General features: G+C 35.7%; 1 protein-coding gene across 1 annotated transcript; it reads right to left on the reverse strand.

Moving 5' to 3' along the window:
- Positions 1-9869: 9869 nt before the first annotated feature.
- Positions 9870-24179, reverse strand: LOC127935045 (RNA-binding motif, single-stranded-interacting protein 3; the record flags this gene model as incomplete). The annotated part of the gene is given in 11 exon segments (XM_052532628.1): positions 9870-10238; positions 11061-11185; positions 11480-11557; positions 13872-13955; positions 14760-14810; positions 15673-15769; positions 17084-17127; positions 18594-18697; positions 18910-18989; positions 19241-19398; positions 24088-24179. Coding segments are annotated over 11 exon segments (917 nt in total), but the record flags the coding sequence as incomplete, so codon positions are not given.

Here is a 24179-nt window from a genome sequence, read left to right on the forward strand (position 1 = left end):
ACGGTCAATGTCTCAAAACCTAGTGAGTTGCCTACACAGACAGCATTTTAAGGCATGTCATAACCTAATGAGCAGTCATAGGAACAGGTTTCAGGCATTTTACAACATATCAAGCTGCCTACCTAGCATTTGCATATATACATTTGCTCTCAAAAGTGACCTGTATGCGTGTGTAGACTGCATTTCTGAGCATGTGCGTCACATGTGATCTTCACACCTACACAACATTGTTGAGCTTCCCAAACCTTGCAAACCGCCTACCTAAGACATCATAAGCATTCTGTGAGCCGCCTAACTAAACAGCATTTCTGAGCATCATAGGCTCTTAAAGATGTGTTTGTTCAGTCAAAGACTATTATCTCATTGTTTAGGGCAAAATATGTTGTCTGTCTAGGTGGCACAAAAGGTTTTGAGACACATGCATTACCTAAACAAGTCACGAGAGAGAAAAACAAATCTAGAGCAAAGAAAGAAAACAGTGCTAAACAACTGATGCACATGAAGTAACATTAAGAGAAGTCTTGCTTTGTTTTTTTGAGAAATCGATCAATGTTAAGATGAATGTTTAAAATGAGAAAAATCTGCTAATGGGATCAGACAAATAAGCTTAATTCAAATGGGAAACAAGTTTATTAGCATGCATAACATTTTTTATCTCATGCAGTTCTGATTTTCAAGTGAATGCATTCAGGTTTAATGATCTTAAGACCATTAATTAAGACGAAAACGATTAAGAAGGATTGTTGTAGTGTAAGAAAATGTGAAAGTAAGAAAGTGCAGTGTCGGGGGTTTTCATGACGAGATGATCTGCATTCCTGGAAATCAGTGCAATGCTTGCGAAACATGCTTTATTCCATGGAAAGGGCCGATTTTGAGAGCCAGAGGCTGGCTGATCTGTTGGTCTAGACAACTGTCTGTCTCTTTACAACCTTTAACTGGAAGTGAAGCAGTGCAAAAAATAAAAATGCACATTTTTCTACATCTGTGTCACATACAGTAGCTTTCGCTGGAGAAACAAATTCATGTCTTCATAATAAATAACTGTCTAGAACATAATTAAACCCAGCTGCTTTTGTTTATGAACTCACACTGGGCTTTGAGTTTTTCATGAAGCTGCATCTCTCATAAATACATCGAAACTGCAGTTTCCTACATATACAGCATTTCTGAGCATTTTGAGCACATAGACACCATTTTTAAGCATCATAGTCTCAAAAACTATTGAGTTTTCTAGATATATCATTTTTAGGCAGTTTTATATCATTTTAATGCAATGATTATAAACTTGAGTTTAACTGCATTGCACGGCTATATTTATCCCAAACACAACTGGAAATATATTTCCAAAACAAAGCTGCAAAAAGCCACTGACTTGTTAAATTAATGCAGTATGTGATTTTGCATATATATTTTGTAACGGAATCATTCTTTTAAACCCCGCATACATGTCTTTTTTATGTTTGTAGGCACACATTGTAATCGTCATCACTTCCACTAGGTTTTAATGTTCAGTGTTTGTCGTTCTGAATGATTCCTCAAGCCATGTGTCTTTAGGTGTTATTGAACCGATGCTTGTGTTGACTTGCAGTAAATCTGTCACTTGTTTTTTTTTTACTGTAAGAGGCTTCATTAGCTTTTCTAAACGCAGCGTCTGTCGTCTCGAGACGTCTATTAATCAGACAGACCGTCTGCAGACTGATCAAAGTTCCCTAAACGCTCTCTGAACAGCGAGATGTGTGCTAAGACAGAGACAGTGCATGTCTGAGAGCTTCATCACATCAGATCTTTGAAAGACATTCACCGACTGACGTGCCAATACTCACTTTTTTATTTATTTTTTTGCACACTGTTCTCTTATTGTAGTATGTACTGTACTATGAATGATTTCACATTATTGAAAAAGTTTTGGTTAATCACATTCATGACACACCAAGTCATAACTGTTAGATTAAAAAGTTATAAATGACACATTTCGTCATATAACTTAAAAAGTCAATGATGACATAAAAAGTCAAAATTATGCCTTTTATTTGCATTTATTATGCATTTTTAATCATAATTAAGACTTAATGTCATGATTTCCTATTTCAGACATAATTATGACTTTTTAAATCAGAATTTTAAGTTTTCATCTCATAATTTCTACTTTTTTAATTTCATCGACTTAATATATGATTTCTTGTGTGGCATAAATAGGCATCCATATAAAAAAAAGTGAGCTTTGAATAATATATTTTCTTATTTATTTAGATTTTGGGGTGAAATACATAATATCTTCATGATATCTATCCGATTACTAAGGAAGGACATCAAAGAAACTTAAAAATAGAGCAGAAAAAAACAAACAAAGCAGAAATAGATATTAATGGGATATCTGATGAAAACAGAGATCCTAAAGACATGTTTCATGGCACATAAACCTGCTAAAATAATTAAAGTTTGAGTGAATAAAAAGTATGATAGTGTATAAATAAAACTAACATAGCACTGGTTGCTCTCAACGATCAGCATTACCTGGTCACAATGCAATGTAAGTGGTTTTGTATAAAAGCATCTGCCGGATACATTAACGTGAACAGACTGCCTTGGCATTGTTCATGCATGTATGTAATAACCACAAAGCAATCTGAATCCTGACGATGGGGCGATTAGTAATAACCCAACCTGCCGTTAACATCCGTCACATAAGCACAATGCTCCTGCCGTGGTTTTACTTCCTATAAAGCAGTGCTGTGTGTTAATTGTGGTTGATGTTCAGACTGTCTTCCATCCACATCAATTATGAATCATTGGACATTTTCAAAACAGTGCTAGAAATAGCTGCAGACTATTGGTCACACATTAGTCCTGCATACAGCTCCCATTCTTACCTCTGACCAAGATCACATGCATCTCAATGTGTTTTTCTACAACATCCACAACTTATAAAACACGTCTTAAAAATAAAACTTCTGTCCAGTATCAGTTCATCATCATAATGAGCAATGCAAATGTTTATAACAATCATTAAAACTAATTTAAGTTGCACTAACATCCAATCTGATGGTGTTTTATACTGTACATATGCAAAGTATAGCATTTAATGAGAAATGATGCGGAAATGAAGAGAAAACATTCCCTCTCACTCTCGGTTCTAGAATTGAATCACAACGAGATTCTCAATGATGGTAGATTACATATGTTTATGAATCAGGAGATCGTTTCAGATCGCATCATTTGTTTAAAAATCAATTCTTTCTTAATGTTTGAGTATGTGAGCGTTTCCCCTCACAGACACTTAAACATTTGATCAAGTGTTCATGTAAATGTGTGCTGTGATATGTGTTCCTGTAATGACACATACATCTTCATGCTCTTTTACCATGTGACTGTAGTCTCTCTCTCTCTCCCTCGTTCTCTCTCTCTCTCTCCTTCCTACATTTCCTGTATTTTGATGTCTGCTGCCATGGAAACCAGAACATGTAGTTTTGGAATGTCTAGAAACAGTGAGAGAGAGAGAGAGAGAGAGAGAGAGAGAGAGAATTTAATAGGAGAAAACTGCTGGCCATCCAATCTTTTACATTTTTAACACACTCTGTTAGCTTAGATCATTGAGAAGTTTCATCTGGTCTCATTGAAATATGTAGCTGAGTATCATCAGCATAACAGTGGAAGCGAATTCCGTATTTTCTAATAAGGGGCAACATGTATATTGAGAATAGAAGGGGACCTAGGACGGATCCTTGTGGCACTCCATATTTTACTGGTGATAAATGAGATGCCTCTCCATTTAAATAAACAAAATGGTAGCGATCAGACAGGTAGGATCTAAAACATCTTAGAGCCTGCCCTTGAATACCTGTATAGTTTTGTAATCGATCTATGAGTATGTCATGATCTATGGTGTCGAACGCAGCACTAAGATCAAGTAAGACTAGAAATGAGATGCAGATAATTGAGAAGTTTCATCTGGTCTCATTGAAATATATAGCTGAGTATCATCAGCATAACAGTGGAAGCTAATTCCGTATTTTCTAATAAGGGGCAACATGTATATTGAGAATAGAAGGGGACCTAGGACGGATCCTTGTGGCACTCCATATTTTACTGGTGATAAATGAGATGCCTCTCCATTTAAATAAACAAAATGGTAGCGATCGGACAGGTAGTATCTAAACCATCTTAGAGCCTGCCCTTGAATACCTGTATAGTTTTGTAATCGATCTATGAGTATGTCATGATCTATGGTGTCGAACGCAGCACTAAGATCAAGTAAGACTAGAAATGAGATGCAGCCTTGATCTGACACCTAAAGCAGGTCATCTGTGTTTCCAGGAAGGAATAAAATTGAGTGGACACAACATGAACAGAAGTTTCATCTGGTCTCATTGAAATATATAGCTGAGTATCATCAGCATAACAGTGGAAGCTAATTCCCTATGGTCTCATTGAAATATATAGCTGAGTATCATCAGCATAACAGTGGAAGCTAATTCCATATTTTCTAATAAGGGGCAACATGTATATTGAGAATAGAAGGGGACCTAGGATGGATCCTTGTGGCACTCCATATTTTACTGGTGATAAATGAGATGCCTCTCCATTTAAATAAACAAAATGGTAGCGATCGGACAGGTAGGATCTAAACCATCTTAGAGCCTGCCCTTGAATACCTGTATAGTTTTGTAATCGATCTATGAGTATGTCATGATCTATGGTGTCGAACGCAGCACTAAGATCAAGTAAGACTAGAAATGAGATGCAGCCTTGATCTGACACCTAAAGCAGGTCATTTGTGTTTCCAGGAAGGAATAATATTGAGTGGACACAACATGAACAGAAGATTTGAAATTGGTCTGGAATTTGCCAGATCACTAGAATCTAGTTTCTTAATAAGAGACTTAACCGCCAGCTTAAATAGTTTTGGGACGTGAGCTAAAGATAACGACGAGTTGCTACAGGTAACAACTCGTTCAGTAATTCAGTGGGTACAGTTTCTAACAGGCAAGTTGTTGGTTTAGATACAGGGATATGTTTATTTAGCTCTTCCTGTCCTATAGCTGTAAAGCACTACGATTTTTCTTTGGGTGCAATGAATGAAGCTGAATTACAAGATGCTGTTGATTCTACATTTGTTATGTATTTCTAATGCTATCTATTTTATCAGTGAATAAATTCCTAGAATCATTACTAATTAACTGTGAGGGAAAATTTCGTTTGTGGGACGTCTGATTACTGTTTAATCTAGCCACTGTTCTAAATAAAAACCTTATATTGTTTTGGTTATTTTCTATATGCTCTGCCCTAGCAGTTTTTAGAGCCTGTCTATAGCGGGACATACTGTTTTTCCATGCAATTCTAAATACCTCCAAGTGAGTTTTTCTCCATTTGCGTTCAAGACTACGAGTTACTTTCTTGAGAGAGTGAGTATTACTATTGTACCATGGAAGAGTACATTTCTCTCCAACCTTTTTCAATTTAATGGGGGCAACAGCTTCTAATGTATTAGAGAATATAGTACCCATATTTCATTATTTCATCTAGTTCATATGTATTTATGAGTACACAGTATAGAGCAGTATTCATGAATCTATCTTTAGAGGTTGAAACAATAGATCTTCATGGATGATAACGCAGAGCCATATAGTTATTATCAGTAATATGCAGCATGCATGATACAAGGAAATGGTCAGTAACATTATGACTTTGAGGTATGATATCTATATCAGTAAGATCGATTCCATGCGATATAATTAAATCTAGTGTATAATTGAAACAAAGAGTGGGTCCCGATGGCATTTTGCATGACCCTTAAAAGAATGTGAATGTTAAAGTCTCCGATAATTAGTGCTTTATAAACATTAACCAATACTTCTGATTCATTCAGGAAATCTGCATATGGCTCTGGTGGTCTATACATGGTTAACAGAGCAATAGATAAGAGAGATGTGTTTTCTGTATATCTGATGGTGTAACATTAAGCAGAAGTACTTAAACCTGTATCCTGCTGTCTGAGTAATATTGAGAATACCTCTGGATTTTGTTTCAACACTGATCTGAAGGGGCTTAAGCTTATCGTTTGGTGGAGTAGACTCATTTAGACCAACATAGTCATTTGTTTTGAGCATTTTTCTGGAGTAACCACTACCAGATTTTTTATATAGACCCTGCAATGAATGTATATTTTTTTATAGATTTATCTTTATAGATTGGACAACGTAGCGTCTTTGTAATTCTTTCAACATGTCGTTCTGACAGTTGGGAGAAACAACAAATAATGAGAATCATTACAACAGAGGAAATGTTGTGCAACTACAGTATATTGAGAAATTTGACACACATAAATAATAATCCAGTTTCAATATCAGATCAGCTAAAAACAGATGTTTTACAGAAAACGGAGAGGGGGTTATATCACTTCCCAAAAATAAGAGGGAGATCTGCTTACATCATTTTAACACACGCACACACACACACACCTGGTTAAGTTTAATTAACAGTCAAAAGTAATCAAGGCTGCATTTATTTAACAAAAAAAGAATGTAAAATTGTGAAATATTGCAATTCAAAATACCTGTGTTCTATGTGAATATACTGTGATTGTATGTTAAAATGTAATCAAAGGTGAACGTTTCTCCAGTCTTCTGCTAAAAAGGGTGAATCATCTACCAATAACACTTCCTCTGAGAACTTTGTCATTATATCAGTGGTGAACGGCGATCCTGTGGGATAAACTAAAATCCTGAATAATAAACAAGGAAAAAAAATCAGTATTTTAAGAATGCAATAGTTCACTATTTTGGTCACACATTATTTTAGCTTCAAGTCTCATTATTAACAAACCATTACTTTTGCATCAATACACTTCTAGTTTGCTGCTTATTAATAGTTAGATGGTAGTTGTTAATTAAGGGGTGTATAATATGCTCATGTATAATAAATGTTTTAAGTACTAATAAACAGCTAATATGGTTAATAATATGCATGATATAATGAAAAATATTCGTTTTGTTGGATTTTTTGTCATTTTTCTTAGTTATGCTTTATAGTTTTTATAAATTTTTTATACAATTTTATTACTTAACTAAACCAAAAATGGGACATTATTCTTTGGCAGTGTCCTGAAGTGAATTCATTTTAAGCATTATACGCCAATAAAACTTCCGCTAAAGGATCAAATGACACAATGTGACCCAGGTTGGGTTTTTGACCCCTGGAAATGTGTACAATAGCCATATTGAAAATCTAATATCTCTGGAATCAAACTATATAGGGTGAATGAGAATATAAAAAGTAAAGTTTATTAAGACCCAAAATCTAAAAGGGCATTAATATATCTTTAATTCTTCTTGAGTTACAGGCCTGCAAACTCTGGAGAGAAAAAAAAAAACTCGAAAAGTGCTCCTTTCCCATTTTTGAATGGTCACCATTGACACAAAATTCAACAAAAATGGATAAAATTTGGATAATAGATTTACTAATCTCTGTGTTATAACCATTGATAATAATTTTACCTCCCTGTAATTTGGCTCTGAATCTCAGGTGAAAATTGTCATTTTAACCCCCCTCTTCAAAATAGTGGATTACTCCGTAAATGTTCAACCATGACATTTCGTATTTAACTTTCTCCTTTATTGATGTATTCCTTTTAACTGATATGGAATGACCCTATATTAACCCTGGGTTGTATCCGGGACATACCGTTTTGTTTTTGTGATTCTGAAGCTCCAGATGAACTGAGACCGAACTGAACACACACTATACATATGCAATACAAGCTGGTTCTGATTTTCAATATTTATGTCTGTTGTTTGAGTTACACAACACAAACCCAGACAAAACATTCACAACAAACCCACATGTTGGAGATTAGAGCTGTCTGTGATCCAGAAAACAAGTCAAACGAGAACATGTCTGACATTCATTAAACCCAGTTAGTTGTATTTTATGTGTAGAGCTCTTTCACAACACATACTGATCTGAAGATCTACAAAAAAATCCCCTCACAGAGCATAACAAGACAAAAGAGATGTTTGTGTGGCTTGAAATAATAAACCATAACAATAATAAATGCAGGGATGAAAGTGAAGTTTCACTCCTTGGTTTGAACAGCTTCAGATGTCCTTCCATAATGTTGGGTTGTAGTCATGAACTAACTCAACTTCTGAACATTTGCATTACATTTTTAACCCAAAAGTTGGGTTAGTCCATGTTTGACCAAAAGTCGAGTTGAAACAAGCCAGCATTTTTTAGAGTGTGGTTACTACATTTTTATTACTGTAAAAACCCGGTTAATTTTCTTAAGGGGTTTGTAGACTACTTATACTTTCTTTACTTCTTTTTTATTTGCTTTATTTTTATAACCACACTGCCTTAATGTTTTATTGTTTTCTACCAAATAATGATAATAATAAAGAAATCAGAGAAAAAGATTTGCGGACCCGCTCCAGAAGTCCCGATCTGAATCAAATGATTCGCGATCCTGATCTGATTAAAATGATTCGCGATCCACTTTCCGAAGTCCCGATCTGAATCAAATGATTCGCGATCCTGATCTGATTAAAATGATTCGCGATCCACTTTCCGAAATCCCGATCTGAATCAAATGATTCGCGATCCACTTTCCGAAGTCCCGATCTGAATCAAATGATTCGCGATCCACTTTCCGAAGTCCCGATCTGAATCAATGATTCGCGATCCTGATCTGATTCAAATGATTCGCGATCCGCTTTCCGAAGTCCCGATCTGAATCAAATGATTCACGATACACTTTCCGAAGTCCCGATCTGAATCAAATGATTCGCGATCCTGATCGGATTCAAATGATTCGCGATCCACTTTCCGAAGTCCCGATCTGAATCAAATGATTCGCGATCCTGATCGGATTCAAATGATTCGCGATCCACTTTCCAAGTCCCGATCTTAATCAAATGATTCTTGATTAAATAGAGCTTCCTCATAGAAACATAACTCACGAACATCAGCTGATCAGAGTCCTCCTTTACTGAAACTGTGGATTTAACTCATGACTGTACATAAAGAGATGATCAATGATCAACCGGCTAACACAATAAAAACAATACTGTTATACAATAATAATGAAAACAACAATAGCAGCAGCTGTAAAAAAAACAACAACAACAAAAAAAAACATCAACATTTTAAGAGAAAGTTTCCTCTTTGGTTTAGAAACGGACAACATTCATTCTCAGGAATGACTTCTATTGCTTTAGACTGAGTGAGTTCAGCATCACACATACTTGCTTTCATTTAGCTTTTTAAGTTATTTTAATTATTCGTGATGTTAATTTACATAAAGGTTTAGCAGCAAATTAAATGTTTAAATTGATCAAATTAGATCTTAATTTAAAATTAAAAAGAGTTCATTTGAAGCAGATAAAATCAAGCAGAATAAAACTTAATACAAATTTAAATAAAAAAATGCTAAATTGAAATACACAATTTTAAATTAAAACATTTAAAAAAACCAAACATAATAAAAAAAATCTTACTAAAAACAATTAAATCATAAAAATGTAAAAACAATCAAAATAAAACACATTATAATTACAAAACAGCCTTTAATTGAATTTAAAATTAAATGTTTCAGAGCAAGTATATTATCAATAATGAAATATATATTTATATAAAAAAATCGAATGTATGCGATAAAGCAAGCAAAAATAAAATTAATTTTAATATATATAAAAATAAAAAAATTGCAGCAAACTGCTGTACTGTATTTCCCTCTTAGTGAAAATTAATGTTTGGTAAAATGCAATCCATTCAGGAAAATTATATTAACTTTTCTTCAGGAGAAGAAAAGGTGATAGCAGGATTCAGTCATGATGTAGAACCAGATATTAAACACAATTAAGATGTATTCAAAATTAAGGCAACTGAGATTTATGTAAATTCCTGTAAAACCAACATTTGACAGAAGAAAATGTGAAAGCTTAATATCTGAGGAAGATAATCCGTGCTCTTCTGATCATTTATATATCCACACAGTGTTTTCATATTTATGAACTCTCTGAAGAAGATTCAGTCCAACAGACATAAAAAACAACAGAGAAATAAAGCTGATCAGCTCGTGAAGAGTCCTTCAGTCCAGGAGGGAGATAACGAAGTCAAGTCAGTGTTTTTGGTGCAGATGTCACCTGGAAGTTCATAATGAGTGAGTGTGTGTGTTCAGTGCAGAGCGTCAGATCTCCATCAGAAGACAACACTGACGTACATCCACCTCTTCAGGATGCTATCTGAGAACAACACACAGAATCATCCATCAGTGCATCTACAGTGCACAAACCAAACTCTGAATGCATATGCAACTGCAAAACATGAGCATTTTTTTTACTTAAATTAATTAAATGCATCAATATGCATATGCAATTTATATGAATGCATTAAAGAAAGAATATTAACAGCACACACACACACACACACACACACACACACACACACACACACACACACACACAAATGTTACTATATTAACATTAATATTATAAATAAATACATTGTATATATCATATTAAATTAAATTGAGTTTAATGACTTTACATGCCTGTATTCATTTATTATATTAATATCTACATATAGCAACATTTGTCACTTGTCATTTAACTAATTTACTAGTATATTCTTATACCTAGATGCCCAATGCATTTAATGACTCATTAGCTAATGCTAACAATTTTATTTCAGTTTTGACTATTAATTATACATAAAAAAACATGAAAGGTCACGAGGTTGTTAATATATAATATAGCATTTATTTTACTAATATATAATATTAGTGTTAATTTCTACATTAAATATAAAAAATATATGAAATATAATAATTTAGCAGTATATTTTTAAACCTATAATAATGATTGCCAATGCATTAACTACTGTTAATTTTATTTGAGTTTTGATGATTTAAAAAAAAAATACAAATACAAATAAAAAGTATGTAAGGTGTTCAGGTCGAATGGTGGATTAAATGAATGAATTAATAAATAGATGGATGCTGTTTATGTAAGGTTGTAAGGTGATGTGAAGTATGTAGGGTGCAGTGCACAGGACGTAGTGCGCACTTGGACTGGTTGACTGGGCAGGGTTGAATACAGTCACTAGTTTCCACAGCGATCTGTTGCTGTGTTAAATGGATGTCCTGTGATGAGGGAGCCACCGTCTGGAGAGGAACGTCTGTTACTACACCCTGAGAACAGGAAGTGACATCATGCAGGAAATCATCATAAAGGCTGCAATTTAATTAAATTAAATTTCAGTTTCAGAGCAAAGCATGGAACTGTGCCTGTTTTTTATTTGACAGTGAAATATTGAAATAGTAAATTTGTTATTTTGGGAATTATTCAGAGGCAAAAATAATAATAATACTTTATTATTTATTTATTATTTGTTTATCATCATTATCATCATCATCATATTGATATACGTTTATATTTTGGCAATATTGTGCATTTCTAAAACGCATGAAATATGCATGGCTTACTTCTACAGGAAGTGCTGACGTTAACTGATGGATGAATGTTCCCTGCACAGGGGCCACAGGAGCCGGAGCCGTGATGTACTGAGACACACACACACACACACAGATCAGCACTAGATAACACACACATGAAGACATCGACGGATCGAGAGCTGCAGATCACACGGTCTTCTCTCTGTGTGTGTGTGTGTGAGAGTGTTTTTTTTTTCTTGTATAGTCCAGTATATATGGTATATAACAAGGCTGGACATTTGAGGGGACAAACTTACAGTAAACACACACAGACACACACATACATGTGTGCGTTAAACCTTTTAAAGTGCCCCGATTATGGATTATTGAAAATGATCTCTGATGCGGTGTATAATGTAGCTGTATGTGAATGTAAACAGTGTGCAAAGTTGTAAAGCTGAAAGAGCGTCTCTAAAAAAAGAAAGAGTCGACCCTGAATCACTGAAAAGAGTCATTTTAAATTAAAACCCCATTTCTGTGAAGTTCACACGTCACAAATTCTAACATTTGCGTAAACTTGTCTAGGTTCTGCGTGAACATCCGGCGAAAACAAACCGGAAAAGCTGTAGCTGGTTCATGTGGATAACAGAATGATGAGAAGACACTGTGAAAGTGAATTCGATCTATCATCACTTCCAGAATGAGGCTGTGTAGTCCAGAATCCAGTCATAACACACATGAACTGCTCTCATTCAGGTCCTGTAGTGTATATGCATCAACATTCAAGTGAGCATTTCTGCTGGGCTCATCAGCATTTTACGTCTGACATACTGAGTCTCTGATGCTGTTTGTGGTCTGAAAGGAAAGTGTGTGTTGTAGTTTATTTACACACTCAGAGAGACGGGCAGATGGGGTGTGTTTGATGACCGAGAGGGTTCAGCAGGGTGTCTTGAGATGGGATACGTGAACCAGTTTCTAAATCATCTAGTACACACACACACCTTCCAAGTATTAAACTATTTCTAGATGCAGGAATTGTTGTGAAGCAGATTTTCAATCCTGTATATAGTTGAGTACTCATACTGTATTCGTAGTCTGGTATACAGTATAGTCTGGCGTATAGTTGGGTATATAATCTGGTATACAGTCCAGTACATAGTTGGTTTATATTTGAGTAGATAGTCTAGAATATAATGCAGTTTATAGTCTGATATAGGGTTTTGTATATAGGTTTTAATCTGGTATATAGTCAGGTTTAGTCTGGTGTGCAGTCTGGATTTTAGTCCAATATAGTTATAGAATAGAATATAGAATCCAATATAGATCGGTGTATAGTCGTTATATAGGCTGGTATATAGTTTAATATATAGTCTGTTATATATTCTAGAATATAGTTCAGTATATAGCCTATAGACCAGTGTATAGTCTGTTATATAGGCTGGTACAGTATATAGTTCAGCATATAGTCTTGCTTTTAGTCCATTATGTAGTTGAGTATATAGTCCGGTACATAGTCGGGTAAATAGTCTAGTATTTAAGGGGTCATCGGATGCCCGTTTCCACAAGTTGATATGCTCTTTAGGGTCTTAATGAAAAGTATATTACATACTTTGGTTAAAATTTCTCAATGGTAGTGTAAAAAACACCCTTTTTACCCTGTGAAAATAAGCTCTGGTTTCAGCAAGCTGTTTTTTTAGTGCATGTTGCTTTAAATGCTAATGAGCTCTCTGACCCCGCCCCTCTCTTCCATGAGGTGATGATCAAACTGTACTTCAGCCGGGAAACTTGCTAATTAGCACATATTAGGAAAGTTTATTAGCAAAGATTGATAAAAAGCCCTTATACTCACTTCTTCTAGATGAAGCTGGATCACTAATGATTTGTGCGAACATAGACTAATTTAGGCAGATCGAGATCGGTGCATTCTCTTCAAAAACGACAGTAACATTAATCCTCTGCATCTTCAGCGGCTCAGATGTCGGGAGTGAATTGACGACTGCAATGTTCATTATCCAACACCAAAACACCTCAAACGATTAATCAGAGACTGATGACAGCTCGCTCAGGGCGGGTCTAATGTAAGACGGCCTTGTCAATCAACTATCGTGGGAGGGGCCTGTGCAGAACTACGTCAGAACAGCTTGATTTGATAAACGGGATTTTAAAAGAGGGATTTAAAAATGGTGCATTTGGTGGAATGTTGGAAATTAGGTGGATATTTATCATTACAGGTTGGATGTATACACACACTTCCAACACACATTTATGTTCAAACAAACTTGTAAAGTGAATTCTGCATCCGATGATCCCTTTAAGTATTACACATATATTTTTCTGACCAAAGACCACTTATGCCATCTGACCGCACACTACAGTGACCATGCAGTTGATGTTTTTGTGACATTTTGTGTTCAGTAACTGTGAGATGACACTGTAAACTCACATTAGCAGGAGATCCCAGTGTGATCTGACTCATCTGTTGTGTTAGTGGAGTCATTACGGCCGCTGCGCTGTGATCTAGAGCTCCCTGCAGACACACAGAGGCACAAAACACACACATTTATCATTAATTATTTACTCGCTGCAAAATAATTCAGTACTTGATCAGTCTTTTTTTGTCTTGGCTTCTTTTTTTCACATTGATGATAGACGTCCTTTATTTCTACAGGAAGAACACACTATGTTCACACAAACCCGGTTTTCAGAATGTGTTACGGTCAAGTCGATGAGTTTGTGTTGTGTAAAAAATAAATGAGACTTCAGCTCAGTGATATTGATTTAGTGAATGTCTTATAACCGTGGGTTATGGTTGGCTGAATCCATATTGTGCAGCCGATCTGTCGACCTTTATTTCAGTGCTGACCTCAATCTGTGACTTTAACATGGCAAACATTTGAGAAACAGCATGAGGAACATGTTCTAGGAGTTCATATGAGAATAAAACTGAGTCAGCAGAGAGTGTATTTTATTGCATGTAACTCGTATGAAACACAGAAACAACCTTCATGTCTCAAACTACACACGTGCTTTCAGAAAGCTGCATTCTTATCCGATGCCCACTGCGTGAAACACACTTATAACAGGCGGTTTTCTTTTGAGTATCACTGAAATATTATCACACAATGCCTCTGTGAAACTTTTAGCATTTAGCAATTCATGTCTTCTGAGAATCAGTCAGACTGAGCAAGAAACATTTTACCACAGTCATAATTTACTTTTTCATTATCATATAGCATCTCCAGTGCTTGCAAATAAAGAATCTGTTTCTGCTAGGCTTGTGTATGTGAGCAGTCATAGAAACAGGGAAGGTCAGGGGTCAGAGGTCACTTACTGTGGGCTGCATCACAAACTGCTGCGGAGGAATCCACGCTGTGCTCTGAATCTGTGAGGGACAACAAACAGCTTCATCCAGCATTCATAAACCATAAACACCGTCCACAAACAGCATGATAAAGGGCTGTTATAGCTAAATAAAACTACATACAGGTAGATGCATTCTTGTTACTTGAAATAAACATGAACTGAAATGAATATATATATATATATATATATATAAAAAAAACATATTTCGACTAGTAGCAATATCTTGTATTTTCATTCAGTGTAGCCTAATGCACCTTGAAGTATTAAATAAATTAAATTAGTAAAGACATAATAGAAATATTTACAAAGGTCATTCATAAATATTATATACAGTAACTAAAATAAAAAAAAATGAAATGAAAACATGAGACAAACTGTATCAGTATCTCAATGCTAAAATATAACAATTTAATTTATTAATGATCGTTTACATTACTTACACTTTTCTGTTTTTATTCAATTGGTTTACAGTATGGATTATAAAGGAATTGTTTTAAATATGCTGTAGAAATAAATGTAAATTAAAATCAAAACTTTTTGTTTCAAGAATGTTTTCTAAATTCTTGCTACAAAAAATTAACAAAACTATTCAAAACTAGTTCACAAAATATTAAAAAGATTTTACTCTGAACTGATGACTGAAAATGCAAAAGCAAATCGCACTGCAGTAATTCAGTCACTGACTTACAGTAGAACCATATTAGAGGTACAGTACAAACATTCATATTCGCACAGACATTTTCATGCAAAGCCACAGAAAAGGGATTCATATTGGTGCTTAATCTGTGCTTGGTGTGAACAGAAGAACTCTGGCTCTGATCCTCTGCTCTGATGCTAATACATCAATCTCAGAGTGATGGATCACACACACACACACACACCTGATATGCAGAGACGGGTGAAGCAGTGATGAATGGAGTGATGGATGCTTGCGAGATCATCCGGTTAGCAGTGATATTGTACGTAGGAGAGTAGAACCTAAAAAGAGAGAGTTTACATAATACTGATATTCATAACTGATACAGTATATACATTTAATTTAGTTTAGTTTATTAATTCACAGAGCATATTTCAAAACAGAAGAAACTGCAACCTAAATGCTAGTCAAACCCAGGTAAAAAGAGTTGCAATAATGAAACTTTGAGGAAATAAAAGCATGAATAACAGTTTCAAGATCTTTCTTAGAGAGCATCATCTTGATTTTGGCAATAGATCTTAGCTGAAAGAAACTACTTTTAACAATACCACTAATCTTCTTATCGAAACTCGAATTAGATTAAAAAAATTACACCAATGTTTTTGACACAGTCATGAAGATTTGAGGATAAAGAACCAAAATGATTAACTATGTCAGAGGTCCTATCTGGTAAATATTTCAGATTTGTCATTGTTTAATTGTGGGAAGTTCCTGTCCATCCAACATTTTATGTCACACAGGAAGTCAAACAGGCCAGACAAAGAACCATTATTATTTTTAATAGGAAAGTAGATCCGAGTGTCACCAGCATAAAAGTGGTAATATAAATTGTGTGTCTGTAAAATATGACCAAGTTGAAGCATATATAATGCAAACAAAAGAGGACCCAGGATTGAGCCCTGTGGTACACCGTGATGTATTGGGGCATGGGAAGAAAAACAGTTCCCTACTTTGACAGAAAACATTCTACCTGTGAGATAAGAGGCAAACCACTCCAGCACAGACCCTCAAAGCCCAGCTACATCTTCTAGTCAGTGTAAAATAATATTGTGATCTACAGTCAAATTCTGCACTCAAATCAAGCAAAACTAAAATTCAGCCAGAACCTGCATCCAGAGTGAGTAAGATATCATTCAAAAACCTCTCTTTTCATTTCTGCTTAGCTGCATTTCTTATTATTGTGGAATAAAAATTCAAGGGTGACAAACAAACCTGTGAATGATGTGTTTCTATATCAGATCCAGACCACCAATATATTTAACATCAAATGACTGATTGCATGTTTAAATGAGGTGTGTCCAGCACACATGACAGTGTGTGTGTGTGTGTGTGTGTGTGTGTGTGTGTGTGTGTGTGTGTGTGTGTGTGTGTGTGTGTCTGTCCTGTAGGTGGCGCTGTGATGAGACTGTAAATAATCAGAGCTGTGTTGTTCTGATCTCTTATCATACAGGATGTTTTATTAGGAGACAGACACAGGAAACAGGAAGTGAGGGATTTCCTGTGAGCAAAACACACTAGGAGAGACGCTCTTTCCTCCTCTGTGTGTGTGTGTGTGTGTGTGTGTGTGTGAGAGAGAGAGAGAGAGAGAGACGTACCCGTTCTGCATGATGGCAGGGTCATATGCGAGTGTCATTCCCATCTGCAGAGACACAGAGAGAGAAGAGTTAAACACAGATTTCATCAGATCTAAGAGTCCAAACTCTCCATCACTCCATCACACAGAGAGAGACACTGATACTTAGTTATTATGGATATGATGCAAAATATAATCTGATGCAAAATATAAAATATTTAAGAAAATGTCACCTATGCTGCAACTAAATGCTCTGCTCATATGAAATATACAATACAAATTTGAACATTTTAAGAACACATGCACTGAATATGTTAACATTAAACAATGCTAAAACATTGCAGGATTCAAAATGACTGCAAAGTGAAGTATTGCTGTTGGCAGCTGTTGGCATAATGTATTTGGCATATCTGATGAAAAACTAAATATGCATTCAGTTAAACTGTTCTATTGTAATAAAAGAAGAGGACTTGCTCCTGTGGTCATCGGATACTCTGTTTCCTTGCAGTTTTACACACGTTCATATCACTTCGCTAAATTATTTCAGTTATTTCAAAAGGTCTTTCCAGGAAAATTTCCAACTGGATTATTAATTTTCTAATAATTCAATGGCCCATCGTCAATTATTCCTTACTAAAATGAAACCATGATAATCCTGATAGATTTCCCATATTTTACAAACTGTAACTAATTACAGTTAACAGTTTTTTTTTTGCATCATTTCCGCAATGCTGTTACATGTATTTTGTTACTCTTTTAAAAAAATGCAACTGCGTATTTTTCAAATTTTTTAGGTTCAAATACTAAAACAAATGAAATTTTCTTGAAACTGCATAAAACCCCTTGTGAGACCAACACAATTACCCCAAACGTTGCCCCAACTAGTCAAACAAAGTTGTCTGAACAGAGAATTTCATATTGCTGAACGTTAACGCTTGCGAGTTCCCAGCATGCACTGCAGCATGAATAAATTATGCCATTACTGTTATAAGATTATTGTTTTGCTGTTTTCTGACTTCATGTAAACTTTTTTATTGTTGTTTTGTCTTTATTGTTACTATTTTGTTGTGCTGCGATGTAAAGAGCTAAACTTTTCAACATTTATCGACTGCCACCGTTCTTGAGGTTTTAAAGGCATAGAGTTAGTTCAACCATTTAAACCCATTGTTGTGCAAGATGTTTTACAAGCAAAGAAAATGTTGTCGACATGTTAGACTAAGTTATCCGTTAATGTTTCAATAAAGTTTCCCGGATTGTAATTCGTAAAAAAAAAAAAAAAACATTCTTTTGGGGATGAAAAAAAAATCTCAACAACAGTAACTGCTGTTTCAGTCTAAAGTCTTTCTGCATCAAGTTGTATTTTTATGGTGTACTCCCCAACCCTGGTTCCTCTAAGGTCCAGAAGCACAGTGCTGATGAACAGCAGACGTCTGCAGATGTTCACATGTGGCTGTGGATCATTAGTGTAACATGCAGCAGGTGCATCAGCTGCGCCTCAAGACATGAGGATGAAGATGAGAGAGAGATTTTACCTCTCCTTCTCTCCATGCTCGGCCGTTCTGTGGATATTTACTCTGAGTTTGTCTCTTCTTCTGACCGCCGTCAGCAAACTTGCACAGCAGCGGTTCAGACGGACCTACAGACAGACACGACAGACTGCTCAGTTCTGATAAAACTGAAACTAGTCTCAATCCAACAAATCACACTAAACACTGAAGGGAGAAACAAGCGTCTCTAAAGTCACAGCTCTAGCGACTCATTTGGGTCTTATTTTTATTCCTAACAAAGAAGCATCAGTTTGTGATCATGAGTTGAGCAGTAGTGAACTGAAAGCGGTCACAGCAGTACCTGGGATTCCTGCTGGAGCTTTGAGATATTTTCCATTGAAATGCTGTATGACAACTTCACATTTCTCTGTGGACTCCATCCTGAAGAACAACACACACACACACATGACTGGAATAAAGCACACACAAACACAAGGAAACCCCACCAGGAGAACACAGGAGTGTGTTTGTGTTGTGCTTCAAAGATTTACAGTAGAGTTTTCATTTCATTAGCTGGCTTCTGTGATTTTTTCACACACACACACACACACACACACACACAAACAACTTATTTAAAGTCTATGTAAAACTCTGAGGGTTTAATATATGAACACACACACACACACACACACCTAGCGAAGCCGACACCTCTGCTCATGCCGCTGGCGTCCCGTAATATCCGTGTGGAGATCACATGACCGAAGGGTCTGAGCTGCGCCTCCAGCTCCTGTTCATCCACAGAGACGGGCAGATTAGACAGGTACAGGTTAGTGGGGTCCTGCTCCTGCTGCTACACACACACACACACACACGGAGACACACACGGAGACACAGACAGATCATTCAGGTTACTGAAACACTTCAGTCTATGATGAAACTGTCAGTTTAGAAGAAGAAACTTCATCAAACCAGTGTTATTTTGGTATGTACTATAATAGTGTTTGTTTTTAATCTTTATATAGAAACCAAATTAAAATGATAAATGTTGTCTTAGCAATTTTATTTTTTATAATTTTTATATAAAGTAAAGTTTCTTATGTTTTTAATATACTGTATATATATATATATATAATTTTATTTCAAGTAATTAAAATGCATTATGGTTTTAAAATAATAATAAACTATTGTAATTGTATTAATCTTATAAGAATTTTTACATTAGACTAAATGACAACTTCATAAATGTGATGCTACCTCCTTTGGATAGATCCGATCATAGCATTGTTAATCTTCGACCCAAGTGTCAAAGACTTCTTGAAAGAGAAAAGTCTCAGATTAAGACTGTAAAGATTTGGATTCAAGAGAGTATTGTGTGTCTTCAAGGATGTTTTGAGTCTACTTTGTGGGATAAATTTGAATCCCGTGATCTGGACACCGATGTGGTATCAGATTACATACAATTTTGTGTGGAGTCAGTTCTATCCATGAAAACGTATAAATTATTTCCAGATAATAAACCATGGGTATCAAAGAAACTTAAACAACTGCTAAATAAGAAGAAGGTAGCATATTATAATAATGAGGTTTTAGCTAAAAGAGACATTCAAAGGGAAATTAAAAGACAAATTAAGGTAAATAAGGCCCTATATAAACAAACAGTTGAAGATAAAATGACACAGGGAAATTCAAAACAGGCATGGCAAGGTGTTAGGACGATGGTTAGTGTACAACACAAAAGTCAAGGAAATTATAACACAAATATGTCAATCAAAGATGGCAAAAGCGAGAATTTTGAGCTACATACATTTTAAATCAGCTTTTAATAATATATTGCCAACTTTGTTGGTCGAAAGATTACCCACAGAGTTCAATGGGGATGGGGGACTGATTATGTGGTTGTGGGACTTTTTAAGGAACAGAGTACAGCGATTGAGTGAATCAACATCAGATAAACAAATTACTAATGTCGGAGCACCACAAGGCTGTGTCCTCTCAACCCTACTGTTTATATTCTACACAAATAACTGTATAAGTGCCCACTCAGGTAGATTTCTTATCAAATGTGCAGATGATACTGCATTAGTTAGCCTACTAAAGGGGGACGAGGACAGTCACGGACCCATTTTAGATGAATTTATCTCTTGGTGTGACACGTCAAATCTTAAGTTAAATATTTAAAAAACAAGGGAGATGTGTTTTGATTTTAGAAAGGAGTCTTCAGTGGGTGTAACAAATATCAAAGGGGAGTCCATCCAGAGTGTTGAGGAGTATAAATATCTTGGATATTTAACTGAGGTGGGATAAATGGACTGAGACTGTGTACAAAAAAAGGACCGCAAAGACTCTACTTCCTTAGGAAGATGAGGCCATTTAATGTAAGCATCTCAATCCTTAGAGTTTTTTTTATTTCTATTTTTACATTTTGTATCACCTGTTGGTTTGGAAATGCCACAGTGAAACAAAAGAGTACGATTAGGAAAGTTTTGAGTACAGCAAGCAAAATAATTGGCATCCCTTTGAGAGGTCTTGAACAAATTCATCAAAACAGATGCCTTAGTAAAGCAACAAAAATCGCAGCAGAGAGTAGGCATCCCCTGTTTGTTAACTTTGAGACATTACCTTCGGGGTGAAGATTCAGGATGCCAGCGATTTTTAAAAACAGGGGGAAAAACTACTTCCTGCCACAGACAAGGTCATGCTAGGTGCTTACTGAGCGGGTCTCGGGGATGATTGTGTGTATCTTATCTAGTTTTATTTTATTATGTTGTATTATGTGTATTGTCGGTGCTGTAAGTGTGCTTGTGAAATGCAAGCAACAAAATTTCCCCAAGGGGATAATAAAGTAAATCATCATCATCACGTTGCATGCAACTCATTGACAGCATCTCATCTGACCGCGGTTCACTGTTGTTCACTGTTGAAGCTTCTCATCACCTGTAGCTTTTAATTTGGAGTCCACATGTGAAATTCTCCCATTTACTGTAGTCGTAAAGATGTTCTGTGTCTGAATAAATGCAATTCTTGTCAAGAGTTAGAAGCAGCAGTGGTCAAACCTAGCTCCACCTCAACGTTAATTGAGATGAATATTTTGAATGAGTTAAACTGAAAAAAAGATATAATTGCATGCATTTATTCAGTGGTTTCTAAACTTTTTCTGCCCCCCTCCCTCCTTTGTAGAGAAAAATATTTTCATAAATTAGAATTGCATTATATTATTTTTAAGGAAATATAATTCAAATACAAGCCTTCTGCATCTTTCACATGTGTATTATTGTCATTATAATCTATGAAATCACACAGACACAGCTTATTGTATGCATGTATATATACGTGTGTGTGTCTGTGTGTGTGTGTGTGTGTATACAGTATCTCCGTCTGTGCCTGGCATGAATGTTTACAATGTGATCTGGTGTAACTGGCACTGGAAACAGACGTCTCTGGCAGTGTGTGTGTGATTTTTCATCTTGTTGTGTAAACAGACATAAACACACACTTGGTCTCCACTCATTTGGGCTTTCAGATGCTCTGATGATTGTGTTTGTGTTTGTCTGTTGATGAATATGACATCAATAAAGAGTGAAGTCTATTCTAATCAAGAGGTAAATGTGAGTTCAAATGCTCTTCGTTTCATTTCATCTCCTTCCCTCTTTATTAAACTCTCCCTGTTCTTCTCATGAAGAGACGCTCCTGTAAACACCTTCAGAAGCTTCTACATCTGTCTCCGTCTCAGATTAGTGTCTCAGTTTTCCAGAAACCCCTGCTGCTGTACTTACACTAATTGGAGTCAGACAGCAGCAGTTATTTGGAGAGGAATGGAGATGCTTCAGACTATGTTAATGTGCTCTTTACTTTCTTTACTTTAATACTGAGATTCACTAATTACTACAAATGATCGCAGCCGTACAATCAATGCAAAATAAGTGAAGTTATGGTTTAGTACTTCATGCTACATGCTGATTGTTTACAGTCTGTTACAGTGATACATGTGATATTCACACAAAGCATCATGGGAATAAGTTCAAAACTTAAGTTCCAGAGGAGACAGGTGCATTGTGGGATGGTCCCCCTGCGTTGCTGGTCTAATTACAGCTTATGCACAGTTTGAGGCCTAATACACGATGCAAAAACAGACTCTAACTCACAGAATCACCAGACTGTCCCGATCTGACTGCAGATTCAGAGAGTATCTGGATAAAGCCTCACGAGTGTCACGTACATCACAAACTAAAGCTCGTGCATGTGAAGAGACAGCGTGAGAACCAGATCTCATCACCTCTGAATCTTCCTTTAGAGTCACTCATGTCACCTCATTGTGTGTGTGTGTCAGAGAATCTGTTAGACCAACTAATTAACACCTGACTCGCCTGCCGAAAGACGAGGAACAGAGAGAGAGAGAGAGAGAGAGGAAGTGCAGAGGAAAGAGGAAAGGGAAAGACAGGAGGCACTTGACATGAATACTGAACTACAATGACTTAAGCTTTAGAGGACTAACCTAATGGTTTTCATTGAGGGAGCTAGTAGAAAAACATACACTAGTATACACGTCATTATAAAACATTAAAATCATAAGAAATTTGCTACATTAATGAAGCATAAACCAAAATAAAATTAAATATAAAGACGTTCTTATTTATTTTTCATCTAGTTGCCAAGACAGCATTTCTCATTTTCATTTAGTTTAACTTGTGGTACAAAAAAAATAAAATAATAAAAAGAATCTAATTGAAAATATATAGTAGTATCTCAATGATACTAAAATAACACTGTAAACATCCATCTTTTATCCACTGCATTCATGCTATTTTATATACTATCAACTTATACAAGCAGTACCTGGGAATCAAACCATAACCTTGACATTGATGCATGAGAAATATCTGTTTCAAAACACATCAAGTGGTAGAGCATTGCGTTAACAAGCGCAAGGTTGGGGGTTAGGTAAAAATTGATAGCCTGAATGCACTATAAGTTGCTTTGGATAAAAGCATTTGTTAAATGCATACATGTACAAAATTGTATTTGAAATTGACAACCAACATTTTCTGAATCCCAAGCGCCTCTGACTGTTTAAAAGTAAAAAATAATGTGTTTTCAACGTTGATAATAATCCTAAATGTTTCTTGAGCAGTAAATCAGTATATTTTCATGATTTCTGAAGATCATGTGACACTGAAGACTTGAGGAATGATGCTGAAAATACAGCTGTGCATCACAGAATATAAATTAGGTTTTACAATATGTTCACACAGAAAACAAATTTTACATTACAATAATATTTCACATTTTTACTGTATTTTTGATCAAATAAATGCAGCCTTGCTTAGCATAAGAAACTTCTTTCAGAAACACTGGTATGTAACTGTTACATAATAAAAGACGTTCACATGCTCTGAAGGAGAAAACAACTGTTTAGTCACAAACATACTCACTCTGACTGATCAGTGACTCATCAGTGACTCATGTTCAGTACTCAGAACGTGATTGGGTCACACATGGTTTAAACAGCCCTGAGGATGATGAAGGGATGGGGATGTCTTACCTTTGCCATCTGCGCCTGCACCCCGGTGGTCTTCAGAGATGAAACAGCCTTCTGTGCTGCTGACGGACAGTCAAAGTCCACAAAACCATAAC

The sequence above is a fragment of the Carassius gibelio genome, chromosome A19 (assembly GCF_023724105.1).
Source record: "Carassius gibelio isolate Cgi1373 ecotype wild population from Czech Republic chromosome A19, carGib1.2-hapl.c, whole genome shotgun sequence".
Lineage (NCBI taxonomy): Eukaryota > Metazoa > Chordata > Actinopteri > Cypriniformes > Cyprinidae > Carassius > Carassius gibelio.